Here is a 20,000-nt window from a genome sequence, read left to right as displayed (position 1 = left end):
AGTGGGGCCATCATATCTCTCAACTATTATTTTTCATGAGGACAATAATAACTATTACGGGACAAGAGTTATTTCATGTATTTTAATTATTTGTTATATGTATTGATGAGACATGAATAGCAGTCTTTTCAATTTTAGACTTCAGCTGGTGCAGGGATACACATTGACAGGGTGCCTTCTTTTGATCAAGGTTTAAACATTATGACAGGCAATTGAGCTGCAGACTACGTGCTCTTCAAACAATTACAGGGGAAGCATAAGCTGGTATTCCAGCCATGTTAAGGGTGTAAATATAATTTTCAGTGTTTATCTGGTGGGGAGCTTTGTTTTGCTTGTGCATTCCAGCATTTAATTGTGTTCTCTGATGTGTGTTTCATTACAGATGGTTTAGCGGTTAATTGCTGCCTCATAGCAAAAGGTTTTGTGGTTTGATTCCTGAGACAGATTGGCTGACAATGTAAACACTTGACAAGGTAAATCTTCATATCCGCACTGGTATGCAAGTCGTGCGGTTGTTGATGAGGCAGTTTACGTGAGAAGGGAAGGGGAAAAAAAAGTCAAATCTTTGAAGGGGGAGGGTCAGGTAGGTGAGAGGACTGACCTGCTGTGGTATGGACATTTTGGCTTCTGCTTAGATGCCTTGATTCAGTTGGGCATCTTCGAGTTATTATGAAAAAAAAAATGATGTGGCAGATAACTCTGGGATGCAGTGTTATCTGTGCCTCCCTGCAGGGCACACTGTAAGAGAAAGTGTCACTTCAGTGTACAACATTTGGTGGAATTGGTGTGGCATGTCGCAGATTATAAAAAGAAAAAAAAACATTTTTGTATGAATAATGGCAGACAGTAGAGCTGCGAACTACGGATTCTTTGGGTAACTCATGCCAATGCAAATGATTTAGTCAGCATGCCAGGTTAAGTTGTAGGAAGATTTGTGGTGGTCATACCTCTCAATGGTTCAGATTTTGCCTCATATTTTGGGCTATTCCTCATAAAAGTTGTGGTCTTCTCATACCACAGGGATGAGCTGATGAGTGGAGTCACTGAATAATGACGTACATGTAAGTTTCAGACGTCAAATCCCTTAGAAAATATATGTTAACACAGATCTTGTTACTTTAGCAACTTTCTAAGTTTATAAGAACAGTATTTAGAATCCGTCCCTATTTTGGCAAGATTAAAAAAACATTTTCATGGGTATTTAGCATTTGAGGAGGGGAATACCTTTTGGTTCGTTGAGTCAACTGATGGGCCAAATTGGAAGGGGGGCATAAGCACAGAAACGTATTGTGCATGTATACTGCAGTGATGTGCTAAGATTCTTGTGTCCAAGTTGGGTGGTTGGGGAAGATTTGGTGAAGTGTTAATGTTAATGTTGTGTGCTTTCATTTTCTCATTTACACCATGGTCGTAGAATGTGGGAGTTCATAGGAAATGCTGGTTGGTCCTTCAAAAAATATGTAATTTCTGGGGAATTACTGAGGATTGAAGTAATCTGAATAGTAGTAAATGTCATTTCAGTTTTGTGACTTCATAATATCCTAGTAACTTTAGTTTAAAACATAAGATTTGAGTCTGTTCCTGTTTTCAGGTTCTTGCTCCCCCTTCCCCATCAGCTGTAGGGTATGCTAGCGCAATTGCAAATCTGTGGTTATATTTATTTCTGAGTGGGTGTTTATAACTGAGAAGGCTTTGTTTTTTTTATTATGGTGTTGAGAAAGGCTGGGGCATGATCGGTAAGGCACTAACAATCATGTGGGGGGTTGCGGGCTCTGTGATTCCTTGGGGTGCAGAATACCTTACAAGAGCACCATTCTCTCTCTCCTCTGGTGTCAGTATGGGCAGACAAAGGAGAGAAGGGGAAGCAAGGGGGGGGGGGAATGGTATTTAGGTAATTACAAGTAAGGTGATGTCAGGTTGGGGTTAGGGGAGGTAGGGCAGCGGATTGGGGGCAGTCCATAAGTGAGGTGCACTGCTCATTGTCTAATGTCATTAAGTTGATTTGCATGTGCAGACAATTTACAGTGTCTTTTCCTTTGCAGGTGTAAGTAGTCAGGGGCCTGAATTAAGTGGATTTGGAAGGGGATGGATTTGATGGGGTGGTTGTAAATGCTTTTCTGGCTATACCAGTTGCAGGAGACTTTATGAGAGAGATGTCCTTGGTGGCGTGTAATATCATTAAGCAGTTCATAGGTACATAGGTTGGTACTAGGCTATTGACCCTAGGGCATAATTAAGCCTAGCCAAAATGTTTCGGCTTGCGCCTCCCATGTGATTTAGTTACCTGTGCCTCTGTCGAGCAGGGCCACAGAAGTGATTCCCGGAGTGCATTTCCTGTTCCCCATCCTCTCATCAAGATTCCTCTTGAAGAACGCTAATGAGGAGTTCTGCCTCACATATATGGGGATCTTATTCCAGAGCAGGGGGAGTCTCTGGGACACGAATGTGTCCCTCCAACAAATCCTGTTTATTGTTGAGATTAGGTTAAGGTCCCTAGAGTGTGGATTATGTGTGTGTGGAGTATTTACCCTCTTTTCTTTGACAGATCACACTGAGGTCACAGATGGGGACAATGCAGAGTGGGCAATATTTGGTGGGCTGAAGGAATGTGGACTCATCAGGTGAGAGATGATGCTGAGGAATGCATCATCCGATGGAGCAGTATGAAAGGCTATGGTTTTCCAGCAGTGCAGCTGAACATGGAATTGTTTATTTGTTGTTTTGTTTTTTTCTTCCCTTCAGCCACATATTAATGTCTTGTTTTGTTTGATCTTGTACTGGGAGCATCAGGATTGAATTTCATACTGGATTATTGGTAGCGGGGGCTTCTTTGGTATGTGTCATATAGGGTTGCAGCCATTAGGGATAGGTGATTGATGAGTGGCATTGAGTAAGTTGGTTCAGGTTTGTGATCTAGGTGGGATGCTTGGGTAGGAGAATTTAGTCTTGAGTTCCTGCAGTTTCAAGATAGACAGGGTTGGGTTAATTTACCACATCTTGGATGATGATGGTATGTCACTGTTCTTGTTTTACATAGTGGCTTTGTGCAGTTTCAAGTTTTTGGTGGTACGTTGTGTTTGGTTTACTGTTTGTGGTGCATTTGGGGTTGTACTGCTAAAGGCTATGATAGTGGTTTTAAGGGCTATTAAATGGAATGTTAAAAGAGATTTCATGTGGGCTTTACATTCATTGGGCAGTTTAATGGGGCTGCAATCTGATGAGATGTTGTCAATTGCTTCGACTTGGTATCAAGTGGCAGTGGGTTCTGTGTCTGGTTGTCTAGTTGGTTGGTAATCACCACAGTGCTATTGCAAAGTTTTATGGTATGGTAATTAGCTAAACGAGTTTGGGTATTCTAGGTTATGTGTTTAGGGTTGTAACTTTACCATTGGAGAGGGATCACTGGTTTGCTTTGAACTGTTTAGGTAACAGATTCATTTTGTTATTTATGTGATGGGGAGTTGAGAGGTGATGGTTTGGATACAGTTTGGTTAGGCATGATTGGATACATCGAATAGTACCAAACTTAACATTGTATTCATTGGGTGGGAAATGGGGTTCAATGTGGCTTGATGGTATGCAATTGCCTTTGCATGGTATTTAGTGGCAGTAGGCTAAGATTTGGTTGCCCAGTTGACTGGTAATGCCCTTGGAATCTTTGTGAGGCTTTCATTGGTTGTGAGGTAAGGATTTAGATCATAGTCATTTGGTGATGCTAGGTTAGGAAGCTATGGTTACTACAATAGTATAGAAGAGGTATTAGATGTTTGTTTTCAGCTGTTTAGGTATCTGGCTATTTTCACTAATATGTGATAGAGTTTTAGGAGGTGATGATTCAGATCCAGCTTGGTTAGAAAGGATGGAGTACACCAAATGATGTTTGGCCTAATGCCTTAATGGTGGTTAGATTGGTGGAATTTTGTCAAAGAGATGGGGAATAGTCTGGTCAGGCTGGTGGGCGGAGAAAAGGTGCAGCCTTTCTTCTGTTCCCCCTCTGGTTTTGGTTCAATTCAATTACTTTGGAAGAAAAGTGAACAGTTCCTCTGTTTGATAAGTAAATAACCAAGCAGAGATGCTTATTTGGTTGTAGGTGTAATGCAATAAATTGAAGGTGAGCGGGGTAACGCTGCCTTGTAAGTGTGAATATAAGTGAGCAAGTGGGGGAGGCAGCTTATCAAGGGTGAGTGGTTATGCTGCACTTATGGTTTTTTGTTTTATGTTTTCTTTCCATGGATGTTATTATCACCTGTGTCATGTTTTGGTGGAAATTAATAACTATTGGTTAACAATCATGTTTATGGAAGTTTAATGAAGGTCGTCAAATGTCATTCGGTGTGATGAGTTTATTGAAAAGGACCAGGACAAATGAGGTTTGGAACAGACCATTTTGTTCTGGGACAGCTTCAAGTGGGGTTAGATAAATAGAGTAGCAGGAATTAAGGGGATAAGGAGAGGATAGGCTTAATTGGGATGAAGGGATGTTTGAGAGGAAATAAGGTAAGTGTAGGGAGGAGCTTAAAGTGTTTTAGGCAAGTGTAAGTGAGATAGTAGTCACATTTTGGTGTGAACTTGTTACCCTCCCTCACTTCCCTTTTTTATTAGTGGGGATTGTGGTTATTTCAGTTGGGTATGGTGGAGAAGAGGGGCAGGCTTGCCCTCTTCTGTCCCACCTCTGGTGTTGGTTCAATTCAATTAGTTGGGAAGGAAAGTAAATGGTTCTGCTTCTTGATAAGTAAATAACCAAGCAGAGCTGCTTATTTGGTTGGAGGTGTAATGCAATAAATTGAAGGTGAGCAGTGTAACACTGCCTTGTAAGTGTAAGGATAAGTGAGCAAGTTGGGGATGCTGCTTATGAAGGGTGAGTGGTTATGCTGCCCTTATGTTTATTTGCTTTATGTTTTCTTTCCATGGATGTTATTATCACCTGTGTCATGTTTGGTGGAAATTAATAACTATTGGTTAACAATCATGTGTATGGAAGTTTAATAAAGGTCGTCAAATGTCATTTGGTGTGATTTGTTTATTGAAGGGAACCAGGACAAAAGAGATACAACACTTTCAGCTATCCTTGCTGTGCCAAGTATCCTTTTCACTTGATTGCAGGTGTATTTGATTTCTTTTCAGTTATTAAAATAAAAGGGCTTCACATTGATCTCTTGAGTTAGATATACATCTTCAGAACAAGCACTTATAACACCCTGATAAGCTTATATATTTTTGATTGGTGGTTTTTTTTTTATATACTGTTCAAGGGTCAAAGGTGATGATGACTGCAAAATGATGATGTATGTAATCAGACTTGTTTTGCTTCTCTGTAATCCTTTAGTGCTTACTCATATGGCTGTATTATATAATTGTTCAAACAAACTTAGAATATGCACTTTGACCTAAAACATGGATTAGAATATTATTATATGACGAACTAGCATATAATTCTTACCAAGATGGAATATGAAGGCCCAGCCACCCAGATGATAAGAAATTGCATCCTTTACAGAAGGAAAAATTTTAAACAACTCACAATGTACTTTGACAGTAGGAATACATTATTATTGAACTTGAATCCCTTCCATGTATGAAAAGCATTATGTATATATACAAGTCTCCATAGCACCGACTTAGATCTGACTAAAAAAATATTTTCTTTACAGAACTAAAAAGCAGTTCCTGTGGGAATCCTGGTGTTCCTCCTAAGGGTATTCTGTATGGGAACCGTTTTGAAGTTGGAGACAAAATACGTTACAGCTGTGTTACTGGATATATACTTGATGGACACTCACAGCTTACTTGTGTTGCTCACTCAGGAAACATGGCTGCTTGGGATTTTCCTGTTCCCATTTGCAGAGGTAAGTAAAATACTTGTACTAGTCTATGAAAAAATGATATACAAAAATCAAATAAGAGAAAATATTCCATTGAAATCCATTATTAATACTATATAGCAAGATGGTTTCCAAAACATTGGAGAGTATTCCTACAAGAATGCACAGAATTACAGCCTGGTGGCTCATGATGAAAATCCACCTTATATTTATTTATTTATTTGTTTGTTTGTCTGTTTTTGCAAGGTGGTTTAAGTCCCCCACAACCTCAGTAAGGGAAATGACTGCACCCCCACTACAGATTGTAATTGCCTCCAACATTGTCATTACTTAGAGAAAACACTTAACCGATACAAAATTATGTGTATTTGTCTTTACTGTTTGTTGACTGCAAACCTGAATTTGGGGCCTAGTACTTCAGTTTGCCTAATTTTGCCTTCTGTGTTTCACAAGAATGGAAAACCTTCATTACTAATAACTCTTGTGTACGTTTAGTGAAAAATATCACAGTCCAGTATGTATTACAGTAGGATCAGTTTTTTTTTTGTAGATCATCATTAGCTTTTACTCATTATGAAGAAGAGAATGCTATACCTAACAGAAGGCTGTGATTACTCTCATATGACTTCTGAGAAGTAAGAGATCTCATAACTCTTATTAGCAGTAATGTCCAAGGTTTATATACGCCTATATATCAAAAGTAATGTCTTGGATACACCTTGAAATGGAACAAGTTGCTATTGTTTTTAGTTATCTCTGACATGACAGTCAGTATTTAAAAACGTTTTCAACAATGATAATTATTATACTTTACAAATTCACAGTAGGTTTAATATTTAGAAATGCATGTGTCACCATAGATGTAATAAGTAAGTTTATGCTTTAAATTAAAATATGTTTATAGTAAACTTTTAATTACCTTTCTTTTCCGAATGCAATATCAATGGCTTATGACACAATAAGCAAAATAAAAAGGCTTTTGGTGTTTCTTGTGTTTGTAATAGTGCCAGTGAAAAAACATGTCATGAGCTTCAATAGAAGCTGAGACTCTTCCTTGATAAATCAGTAAATAAATAAATCAGCACTACCATAATATGTTTTATCATTATGACACCGCTAAAGAATGACTCTGCACCTTTAATAAAACTGCAAAGTTCCTGATTCCAAAAATTCAGGAGCTTCTTCACACTATATGCACAAATACACACAGTGTCATAAAAACAGTCATTCAGGATTGCTGTCATGAACAGAAAAATTGCACACGCCAGAAGGAGAAATATGGCTTATATGTTGTACTAAATGACTTTACAAACATAAGTAAAAACATATCTGAAGGGAAAAGTGACATGCAGAATTTCACAAGTAGTTCTACATGCTGTAGCAATCTCCACTCATTTTCGTCAGTCATTCTAGTGTTTGTGTTTGGAGCTTTCTCTGTTCCCAGAGGAGTAAGCCTTTGTTTTCTATACCCAGAGAATTAAGCCCAAGCAGTTCAGGTGAATCTTCAGTCCTTGTTGTAGGGATAAGATATCCAGTGTGTTCTTATATGTAACCTATTACTGCTAGGATACAGGCATAGAACGCATCTGTTTTGAAGTCTAAATGTTCAGGTCTCTCTTCTTTAACAAAATAATTTGAAAATCAGGCATCACAAAGGAAAGAATAATCTATGACTAGCTAATGGAAATTCAGTTTCTATAGGGACAGCTCTGTCACTCAGCTGATACTTTAAATAATTGTTTGAAATGGCTATGCTTTTGAAAGAGAAATGCAGACTATTTTATGACACAATATCAGTGTGAGTTGTCTTTTTGACAAACTAGAGATTTACCTTTTTCTCTGTCTGATGCTTAATCAGATGCCCTAACTCAAATTTCAATGATATACAGTGGTAGTATAGACATGTTCTTTGCTTACTATCTTAGAAAACTGCTAAGCAATCACAAGAACAAACTGTTCCAAGTGATAAAAAATGATCTAAAACAATACATTATATTGTTAGCACCAAAGGAGATAAGAGTTCTGCTTCTTTGTATTACAAAAAAATATGAGATTTTCATGTGATGAACAAATTTGGGGAGGCATCATGAATTAGTATTTTCCATTCCCTATGCAAGTATGCATTACTTCAGTGATATTATTTAATAACAAGTAATAATAACAAATTAAACTCCAAATGACTGCTGTGGGCTATTGACTTTTATGAAATATATTTAAAATTAAAATCCTGATAGGACTACACTTCATTTACATTTCTGCTATAAAATCTGAATATTTCAGTTTGTGTTTGCACATCTCAATATTAAAATCTCAGAGCTTCAAATCAGATAACATATATGGAGATGAACAGAATGTTATCTGTAAAAACCATTGTTATTGTAGTAGATTTTAGTAACAGTGAGTAACTTTTCCCAGAGCTATGGAGAACTAGTATGTTTTCATTACCCATTGTGCCACATGCAGGAACATGCACCACTTAAATGTTAGCTACTTTAACGTTACATTCCTCAAAAATCAATTAGTACTGGTTTGATATCATTTGATATATTGCCTATTCCTGATACATACAAAGGGAGACAGTTCAGACCTCTAAAACTGACTATTTACCCTGGGCAAAATTCATATGCCATTGCCTTAGAACAACTATGTTTTTATCATTCTTATTCATTATTATTTATCATATTCGATAAATAAGAGTTTGGCTGAAGCAAGATAGAAGGCAACCTGTTAATGAAGCATTAAGTTAAATGTTTTTCCAGATATGTATGCTCACGGGTCTACTTCTAATTATCGAAAGACCACTTACCTGAAACTAAATTTTCCGAGACAACAACACCAAACTTTGAATACACTAAATGTTTATACTACTGATTTTTTTTTTAAACAGGGAACATATGCATTTGGCCAGCATGGGGAAACTTGCCCCTTATCCCACTGCAGTGTGATCCTGGAGTTGGTATATTTAGTTAGGGGGGCTGAGTTTGATGTATTGCGGTGTGTTTCTGTGTTGCATATGTTCCCTGATAAAAAATTTGGTAGTGCGATTGTTCATTTTTCTGACAATCTGTAGTGTGGGCAATCTATTCTAAACCATTTGTTTCTCATTTTCACCTACCTGGGTGGTTTTCCACCTTACTTAGTACATCAGTGACACCAGTCTGAATGGGCTTCTTGTCAAGAATTCCCAAAGCCAGCTTGACAGATAAGACATTGCGGACATCATGGACATCATGATGCCTTGATGCAATTCTGTCCCTGTTAGACTTGCTGATTTCCACTTGAGTCTCTGTTATTTTCATCACCACAAGATGGGAAAGCCAGCATTACCCTTGTATTTCTTTTACTCCAGATTTGTATGTAAAGCACTAAGGCCCCAGCCATCAAACCACATTTTTTGTCACTACAGTCAAGCACACCAGCGCATTACTTAGCTTACCCATCTCTAGTGTGTGAGGTATCAGAACTCACTGAGGAGATAAAGAATTATGAAGCAATAACAACAAGCATAATTTTACTCATAATAACTGCAGATTATATGTGATTAATAGTAAAGCTGGTCTACAAGAGGAAAACAAAATCAGCTAAGAGATGTAGCAATGGGAACATTCAGATTTACCTCCTGTTTGCCTGTTGCTACAGCAAAGGTAGAAATAAAATCTTTTATAAGAACTAATTAATAAATGGGGATTTCATGTCTGCTACAGCTAAAAAGGCAATTACCTTGGCAGAAACTCTGTTTGAAGATATATACCAATTACATTTTAACAATACATATTAAACCTGTACTGTTTTGAAAGTTTGAAATGTCTGGACATCATGCAGAGTCTTTTTTTTTTTTTTTACTCTGCACTAAAATATGACTCCTTTTTCAGACTTAGAAGATGAGCACTTTCTTGTTATGCAGTTGTTTGAAGAAGAAATCAATGAATGACTCATGGGCTACCTATTCTGGACATAACATAAGTAAGAGGCAAATATTTTATGTCCAAAATATGACTGTATAACAGTGTTCAAAGTCGAATTGCTTCAGTCTGTAGAGTAATATGAACCTGTTCAGTGAGGATGACACCATTTGTAAAGTAATTCATAATGATGCATTATGCTGGCTAATTTCCAAGAAGAAGAACGTATTGCAAGGACAGATACCATCTTTCAGTCAGTAGATAGTGAAGAAAAGCCTGTGGTTGATGATTCGTGTTAGGCTGCTTTACACAGGAAGGCAGCAGTTGAATGGTATTATCCAGGCACCATCAATGTGTGTGCTACAGTTTTATGGCTCAATGTATATAATTTATGTGATAAAGTGATTAAGCCTGTCCAGTGTGAATAAGAAGTTAAATTCCTACAGACTGCATTATCAGCAGGGAGCAAGTCATTACCTATTTGTTCACAAACATGGAAAAAGCAGGTTATAACACCAAAAAATGAAATTAAAATCTACTAATATGATCAGAAATTTTAACAATGTCCGCAATGCAAATACAAGGAAACATCCTCTGAAAGCATGCCATACATCACACCAAGCAGCACTGTAATTTGTAATATGAGATGAGAATCACAAAAGGATTTAAGTATTAAGCATGCAAGTACTTAGCTTGATGTCACAGCAGTGTAAACAGTTTAAATGAGGAAATGCATGCAGTAAAACTCTAAATGTGCACGACTTAAAACGTACAAGTTCTGATACCTACTCCAGCAATAAATGTATGTCACATAATTCTGCAAGCTGACATGTGTTATGTTTAAAATTTTAATAAGAGATGACGATACTAGGAATGTTGTTGTATATGCAGGTATAAATAAGAGATTGACTGATGTGTGAAAAATTAAGTATGTCATCGTATGCGCAGCAGTTATCACAGCAGAATCAATGTAATAATAGGGTCAAGTATACTTATTCCTGACAAACAATTTTAACACTGAATCACAAAAATAATAAATATCTGAAAAGAATTTGGAGGCTATAGAATATTGCCAGTGTCTTTGAATAAAGAGCATGTTTAGGTTAATGATGACATGCCCTCTCTCCATTTATAAATATTCACCACATCTCTATCTCTCTCTCTCTGTATATATATATATATATATATATATATATATATATATATATATATATATATATATATATACAGGACATACAATAAAGTAATAAAATAATCACATGCTTAATCACAGTTAAGCACTTTCATCCTTTCAAAATTGTACAGGATTTTTTCAGACACAACAACACTATACACACAAAGATTAAATAGTTAAATCAATCAAAAGATGTTATAATTGGATAATAACCTAATACAATATTTAAAGCTACACATTTCAGTTTAAATAATAACATAATATATTATATAAAATTCATAATCAAGCCATACAAGATAAAGGTTTGAACAGATATATATATATATATATATATATATATATATATATATATATATATATATATATATAAAATTATATAAAAATATATAGCTACTTAAAAAATATAGAAGTAAAACTCACATGTAACCTAAGACAGGCTCATAATTTCATAGCGTATAGTTTAAGTACACTGCAAACAGAAATATTATCACTAAGCCCTGGTGTATGTTTTACATTTAAGTGTTACTGCCATAACATTCCTTTGCACTCTAGCACTATGTTCCATGGACTGCCTCTTGGGTTCTTGTTAACCTTTTCTGTAACTGCAAACAGAAACTTGCTACAACCAGCACAAACTATTTTTTACTTATATATGGCATTTCTTTCATTGCATCTCCCGATGTCATAATTATGTTTATAAGGTTGCCTACTTAAGGTTCTCTCTGTTTGATGTACTTGAAAGGTGTTACAGTGATCACAAACTGTGATATAAACAACACTCATTGTCACACAGTTGCAACCATCAAATAAAGAAATTGTTACCGTTCTACCAGATAAATATGAATCATCACATTCCAATATAAAATAATAATGGTTACATTGACCACATTTCTTCATACCTTGCAGTGCATACCTTTTTAAAGGAGCTTGTTCAAAATAAAAGCTTTTAGATTCTTATTCCTCCTAAAAATAAACAGTGGTCTTTCCCACACAACATTGGACACTTTCACATCTATACTAATATGGATTGATATTTAAAAATAACCTTCTGTACTTCCAAGTTTAGAAAGTGATATTTTAAGACCAACCCCCTGTTAAATCCTGCAACAACTCGGGGGGGGGGGGGGCTACCTCACATACAGTAGTTTGCTCCAAAATAGGATTCAATCTAATATACTTATAGGAAAATAATTCTGCTTTGATTTTTCATTCAAAAACAGCTGGGTAGCCCCTATTGTAAAACATTTTTTTAAACATTTTTTATTGATTTTCATGAAATAAAATAATACAAGAAATATATATAAATATGCACAATATATGTCTTAAAAACATCATAACATGGAACAATAACTATCTACAATGTCCATAACAGATATAATGTCATTGTTGTGATTGCATTTTATCTAGTAGTTTTTCAAGCTTCAACCAAGTTAATTTCTTATGTGTTATCTTAGTAGTTCTTTCTGAAATAGTTTGCAACTCCCTATTACATACAAATTTAGCTAATAGTAAAAAATCTGTAAATGACAGGATTTTTTTACACTTCCAATTTGACGTAATGATTTTTCTTGCAATTGCAAGCAAGGACCAAAGAAGGTGTACCTCTATTTTGGGCATATGTGTTGGTATTGGTATATTGAACAGTAATAATGAATCAGATACTTCACACTTGTCACACCACAATGCTTTTATGAAAAATTCTGAACTTTATACAGCGTGGAGTTACTATTTTACATATAAGAAACATGTGTGCCCAATCTGCACAAAGTATTTCCTCACATCTTCAACATCTATTAAGATTTTTTTTTATATCAAGTCCATTTTATGTGGGGTAATAAAGCTCCTATGGATGTATTTCCAAGTAAAGATTTTCCAAGAGGGGGATGACGTTGTGCTACTAATTGATTTAAGTACTAATTATTTATCACTATCTGAAAAAATGGATTTGTTTATTCTCTCTCTGAAATTCCATAAGGAGTCCTCTGGGATTTGCATATTGGTTCTTAAAGATGTATATATACTTGGCAATGATAAAATATTATTAAAGTGCAAAGTGTTTATTTCACAAAGAAGAGAAAGTATTTTAGGCAAAGGTATTATGCTGGTGATATGACATATTTTGAATTCATTAACTATGTATTCTCTAAATATTTGTATGTTCAACCAGTTGTTGTGCTTTATGTTATACCTGGTCATAAGAGAACATGGTTTGTGGATATTATTATTGCAGAGAAACTGGTGCCAGAAAACTAAACCATTTTCTTCCATTACTTTTATTTTAGATAAGTTGAAAGAGTCCAGACATGTCTTCATGTATGCTATGGGAAATATTAAAAATACTAAGCTTTTTGCCATATGATTTTTGTTTATCTTTTTAAAATGATTTAATATCTAATTAGGGAAAAGAGATTTTTTTTATTCTTACTGGTATTGTAGAAATGGTCTTGTACAACAAGGAAGATTTTTTTATTTTCTAAGAACATATTTTCAATATTTGTGTCTATGTCAGATAATAAGATACTTACATGGAGATTTTTCCAATTAGAACTATATTTGGAGTTTAACCATTGGCTCATCACATTAAGTATGGTTGATTCCACATAAAGTTCTAAATTTGGGAATGTTATTCCCCCATCTTTCCAGCTTCTGTAGTGCCAAGCATGGCTGATTCTTGGCTTTTGAGGAAACCATAGGAAATTTATTAACATAGACTTTAGTTGCTTGATTAACTTTTTGGATGGGGAGGCAATTAAAGTTTGGAAGTAGAACAAAATTTTGAGTAATATGATCATTTTTATTAATGACAGTCTTTCTTCTATCGTGGAATACATTTTATTCCATCTATTTAAAAAATCCTCAACTGTGGATTATAGGTATTTTAATTTGTTTTTAAAGTATTATTCCAGTTTGACTTTATGTATATTCCTAAGTACTTAATGGTGTCATTTGCCCAGTTAAAATTGTTGTATTTTCTAAGTAAAGTATTCACTTTTTTATTTATTAATAATGTTTCTGTTTTGGTGTGATTAAAGCTTAGGCCTGAAACCTCTTCAAAAACTTGCAGGGATTTTGATATATGATCTATAGAGGAATCTATATTTCCAATTGTTAGCATGCCATCATCTGTAAAAAGCTGTATTTTAGAAATGTAGCTTGGATTAACAGAAAATCCCCTTATATTAGAATTTGCTCTTATGAAGTTAACTAGAGGTTCTACTGATAGGGCAGATAATAAGGGGAGAGTGGGCAGCCTTGTTTAGTGCCTTTTAGGATGTTGAGCGGACCTGATAAAAAAGCACCGATTTTGATGATTGATATTGAGTTAACATATAATCTGTTAATTATATCGATAAAGTCAGGGGAGAAGTTATATACTTCTAATACTTTAAATAAATAGGACCAATTTATAGAGTCAAAAGCCTTGTTTAAGCCTAGGCTAATAATTGATAACTCTTTTTGTTTCCTGTTAGCATGATCTACTAAGGAAAGGAGCCTGATAACATTGTCTTGTACTCTTCTATTTAGGATGAAGCCTGTTTGATCATCACCTATTATGTTACACATCAGTTGATTTAATCTGTTGGCTAATATTGATGTACAATTTTTATAGTCCACATTTAATAGTGAAATGGGATGATACAAAGTTACTATTTTGGGGTCTTTGTTCTGTTTTAGGATAGGGGAAATCATGGCATATTTCCAGGAAGGGAATGAGCTTGTCTTTCTTTTGAATTCCTCAAAAGCTTGTAAAAGTATCTTTAATGTGTCATCTGTGAGTACTTTATAAATTTCTCCTATTAATCCATCTATTCCTGGGGCTTTATTGTTCTTAAGGCTTTGAATCCTCTCTTTTAGTTCACTTAATGTTATTGGTTTGAGAAGTTTGGTATTCTGTTCTATTGATAATTTGTTGCCTATGTTCTCATTTAAATAGTTATCTTTTGGGACATTGTTAATATTTGGATTTGTGTTATTATTTTGTGATATTTTCTGAAAGTCTCAATAATTTCTTCTAAATCTGTTACAATTTTAGTTTTATTTTTAGTTTCATCAACAATTTCCCTTATATGTCTAACATTTGTTAAGTTTTTTTGATTTCACAGCTAACCTATGCATGTTTTTTGGGTTAACATAGTAAGACTGTAATCTGATTCTTTCTAAATTTAATGCCACTTTGTGATTAAGAATTTCCATGTAATCAAGGTTAATTGTTTCAGTTCTGTATTTGTGTTTATGCCTTTATTATTTAGATTTATTTTTAGTTCATCAATTTTTGATTGTATTCTTGATAGCATACTATCCCATTCCTTTCATTTGTTTAGGTACCAGATTTTGATTTTACCAAAAATGTAAGATTTCAGCTTATCCCAAACAATAACATTAGAAGTACTATCATTGTCATTTATGTCTAGAAATATTTTGATTTCTTTCAGTAACCATTCCTTAAACCCAGTTATCTTAACAATGCATGCTGGTATTCTTTGCCAATATACTAGATGACTAGATTTCATGTGGATTTTAAAGAAAATAGCGTTGTGGTTGGATATTGGAGATAATGAAAACTTCCTGAATTTTTGAGAATAAATAATCTGTAACCAATACCTCATCGATGGTAGTTTGTGTACCAAATCTGTATGAGTAATGTGTATATTTTAGGGATTTGGGTTGTATTTTTTCATAAATATCTCTTATATTTGAATTATTGATAAAGTTGTTCAATCTTTTAGCAGGTGCAGATATCTTAAATTTATCACATTTAGTAGTGTCACTTCTGGAGAGAATACAGTTTAAATCACCTGCATAAATTATTTCTCCCTTAGATTTCATTGCAAGTAAGTCAAGATATGTATTTGCTGTTGCAGCACTGATACCGGGTATCCAATAAGTATTGGCTAATGTGATTAGTTTTTATGTATTTCTAGAATAATTAAGCAGAACATGACATTTTTGTCTGAATACGTGTTGATTATTTTAGGTACTGGTAGGGTTTTCCTCCACAATATCATGGTGCCTCTTCTTTTGGTCTGGAAATGAGATTCTGCAAGTATAGAGTAGCCATTAAAAGACATCCTATTCAAATCTTCTTGTATTATATGAGTTTCTTGCAAGAATGCAATAGCTACTTTCTTAGTTTTCAAAGATTTGGTTAAGATTCCTCTCTTTATAGGATTATTGAGTCTATTTACATTTAAGGACAAACATTTATATGAAAACATTCCTATCGATTGTGTTAGATAGTAAAGATTATGTTATGAGTATAACATGAACACTGAGTATAACTGTAAAACATTTAAAACTACAAGTCTAAACATGGAATATTTAATTCCTGGTTTAATGAGAAGTTCCTCAAAACCACCTTCGTCCATCCTAAGAACAGTAATCTGTGTCTGTTCTGTGCTACTGCCATTACAATAACTGTATAGAATGTAATAAGAAGTGAGAAAAATAAAAGGCTACTCGTTAGAATTGTTACTGATTTGAGTAGTGAAATATCAAAATGTGTGAAATTAACGTTAATACATTATTTGTGATAATTATGTATATTAGAAGTAATTATATTTGTACAACCAAATCAGAGAGTAATTTTAAAACAAAAGACATAGCGTATTGTTACCGGAGGAAAATAGTAATGCCTTTAGGTAGCTTATGTTTAGCTATGAGTCTAAAAAGTTTTCCAGATAGAGTTAATAAAAAACATGGATCTATCAACAATTTTAAGTAAAAGCTATTAAGATTTAAACTAGAGAGCACAATAGCTATCCAAAACTTGTAAGTAACTCTCCCTGTAAATTAATAAGAAAAGGTACTGCAAGCCCTGGTAATAACAAATAAAGAAATTACTAATATCTGACTTCTGCACATATTATGCTAGGGACAACTATAAACATGTGCATGTATAAATGACACAGACAACACAGTAATATGCAACAGTTGAACAGCAAATGCTATAGATACACAGACAAAGTAGGTTTGAATACCTCAGACCCCTATATACTGTTATGCAAATATAATATAGCAGGTTGCAAAATTGCTGTCAGCAATAAAAATGTCTCAATACATGTGCAAGGGTGATCACAACAAAAAGAGTTTACATATCTAGGTACATATTTTAAGGGTATTTGTGTGTTAGTCACATAGAGCTCTACCTATGTATACCTAGATAGAACAATGCATATGAACTACAAATGTATACCAAAGTTTATGATTACTGACCTGTGCATATGTATCTTAGAATAAGCTATGTTCAAAAAGATTAGTTATTAAAGCTAGGCAACAAAACAGGTATCTAGATACTGGTAAGTAACTCTCTGTAAATTTATGAGAGCTGGTACTTTTTTTACAGATTGTAGTTAAATAAGAACCTTGGTCTTTTAAAATCATACATATCTTACGTTCATCAAACTGAGGATATAGATAAGTCAGTTAAACTGAGGAAAGCACAATAATTATCATAAAAAGAAAAGGAGAGAAACGGACACATTTTTTTCTGTATGCTAAATATTTTCATTAACTAAACACATAGAAGCCTTTCTGCAAACCTATCTGTGAACTTCAGTTAAAAGCTTGTTTAAATATCTGCATTGTTACAAGTAATTAAAACACTGAATATGCATTTTAACAAAGTCAAAATATCATTTACCTTTAAAAAACGTTTCTATAACAATGTGCAGCAGTTAGCACTTACTTAAAGCAAATCCTTTCATTTTTTAATAGTCCTTTTGTTCTCAGTGATTCTGTGGCATTAACTTCCTTATTCTTCTCAGAAACATCATCTGAGCATGCTGAGAGGTCAAAGGTCACTCTGCACATCTATTTGTGCTGTTACAGTGATGTTATCAGTTTACAAACAAGCAGGAAGTGTTCTAGGCTTGAGAAAGAGTTCTTTTGAAGCTTTTTGATTTTTTGGCGGCAAAATACAGCACAAATGTAATTTAAACAAGTAGATTGTGCTCAAAATGCATAGTTCTCATGCATAGCAAAAAAACAGGCAGAGAGAGTTAAGTAAATCATACAGTAAACTGCTTAAAATACTTCTTTTTGAACAGTAAATCTGTACATTGTAAAGCCCTCTTTCCCCTTCCACTTCCCTCAGATTTAATATACATTTTTAATATAAAATTAGTACTATTAACATATTAAATAAAAGCATTCTGCTATCTATCTTATATTAATTTATAGAGCCAAAAGTCTGTGTAGAATATTTGTATGGTCCCAGCAGATGTATACTTTGTGTAGAAATCTTATTATAACTTTATATGATAGGTATAGTGTGTTATTTGTAATAAGTTTAAATGGAAGCAGTGTGAATCATTTGCATACTGTGTGAAGCTGTTGTTTGAAGGCTATTGTCATTTGCTGACTGTGTCTGTGAGATTAATAGAACATTGTGAATGGATAGGAAAGAGAGGAGAAAAAAAGAATCAATAAGTGCTGGGTAGCAATATCATGTTACCATTGATGTAATGAATAGCCTGCATAATAAATGTTTGCTGTAAGGTGTTTATATTACTGCAGCTTATTTTAAGTAAATATTTAAACGAGTTTGTTTATATTGAAGTACTTAGCAACTGTATATATTATTATGCAAAATAAAATGAAAAGAATGAAAAACAAAAGAAAGTAAAAAAAGGAGAGCAGCATTGAGAAATAGACAAAGGTGATATAGACGAAAGCAGGTTTAAGTATATATATATTTACTAAATAAGTAGAAAGTTTGTGCCTTATGATTCCATTTGTATCCTGTGTTTTCAGATGTATTGTTTGTTAATACGTTTTGAGAGTGATGGCTTTTATACTATTTCCCCTTAAGTTTCTTACTAGATTTGTCAGCTGTAGTTATTTTACCATTAGCAGCTTGTCTTTTTAGCAAAGGAATGTCCATTTCTTCTACTTTCTCAAGTAAGTTGCTTTTCCTCACGAAGGCTGATGCTTCTTCAAGAATATTGAATATTTTTGACCATCCGAAAGGATAATTTTGATTCTGGCTGGAAACATTATCTGGGCATTAATGTTGGCTTTTTTACGTCTTTAATAAGTGGGGCACATGTTTTTCTCTTTGTAATCACAGTGGAAGTGTAATCATTGTCAAATCTTATATTTTTCCCATCGACTTGGCCTGGATTTCTTGACCATGCACCTCTTAGTATTAAGTCTTTTTCTTGTGTAGATAGGAATTTTACAATGATGGATTTCACAGCTGTTGAATTTTTTGATGCAGATGTATATGACAGGCACCTGTGGGCTCTCTAGATTCCGAAAGATAAAGCTTCAGGGAGGTTTAGTAATTTTAGAAGCCAGTCATTTAGGAAGAGAATCACATTATTTCCTTCCATTGTCTCTGGAACTCCATTGATCCTAATGTTGTTTCTTATGGATTTACACTCTAAGTCTTCCACCTTTTCCAGTAACTGGTTATTTTGCTTTAGTAAAAAGTTTATCTGGTTGTCATTTTCCATTTGCCTGCCATCTATTTCATTTATTGATTCTTCTATAGCTGCTATTTGGTCAGAGTGAGTAGTAATAATTTCCTTTAAGTCATCAGTTTGGTTTTTGCTTTTTTTCTTCATATTTTCCATAATCTTCTCTAAATTATCCATATTTATCGAAAGTTCTTGAATGCTGGTGATTATTGTTTGAAGTTTCTTTTTCATAGTGCTGTCTTGTAGAGAGGCTTTGAGTGACTCATAGCTGTTTCAGTCTGTAACTGGTGATAGAATTTCTGACAGCTAATATGTCAGTAAATAATTGAAAAAATTAAGATTTCTTCTGATAAAGTTGTTCACAATATCAAGATATGTAGTTGTGGAAAAATTCTTCAATGTTTGTTGAGTTAAAATAGAAAAATGTTGTCAGAAAAAATAATTTCAGGCCGAGCATCAAGAAGGTGCAGCTAACTCCTTGGCATCTTGGCCGCACCCCCTTGTAAAACATTTGTGATAATTTATCACATTATGTTGAAAAAATGGCTTTGTCAGTGGTCATTCTGAAGATTCTTATACATTGGACCTTTACAACAGACCTTTTTTAAGTTAAAGGATGGTTGCTCTGAAAATGTAAATCTGCGTTAGAAAATGTGGGTTTCTTACATACCTTACACTCAAA

At 34.3% G+C, this 20,000-nt stretch overlaps 1 protein-coding gene across 1 annotated transcript in view; it reads left to right on the top strand.

Annotated features, from left to right (window-relative positions):
• The window catches only part of LOC122797720 (CUB and sushi domain-containing protein 3), a 5,249,173-nt gene that overhangs the window by 348,599 nt on the left and 4,880,574 nt on the right, over positions 1–20,000 (top strand). The window contains exon 4 of the mRNA XM_044066251.1: positions 5,652–5,846. Within this exon, the coding sequence (XP_043922186.1) occupies positions 5,652–5,846 (195 nt within the window). The remainder of the gene's footprint in view (positions 1–5,651; positions 5,847–20,000) is intronic.

The sequence above is a fragment of the Protopterus annectens genome, chromosome 3.part1, assembly GCF_019279795.1.
Source record: "Protopterus annectens isolate FY-2018-M chromosome 3.part1, PAN1.0, whole genome shotgun sequence".
In the NCBI taxonomy this organism is placed as follows: domain Eukaryota; kingdom Metazoa; phylum Chordata; order Ceratodontiformes; family Protopteridae; genus Protopterus; species Protopterus annectens.
Note: the sequence above shows the minus strand (reverse complement) of the source record. Positions and strands in the feature narration are given on the sequence as shown.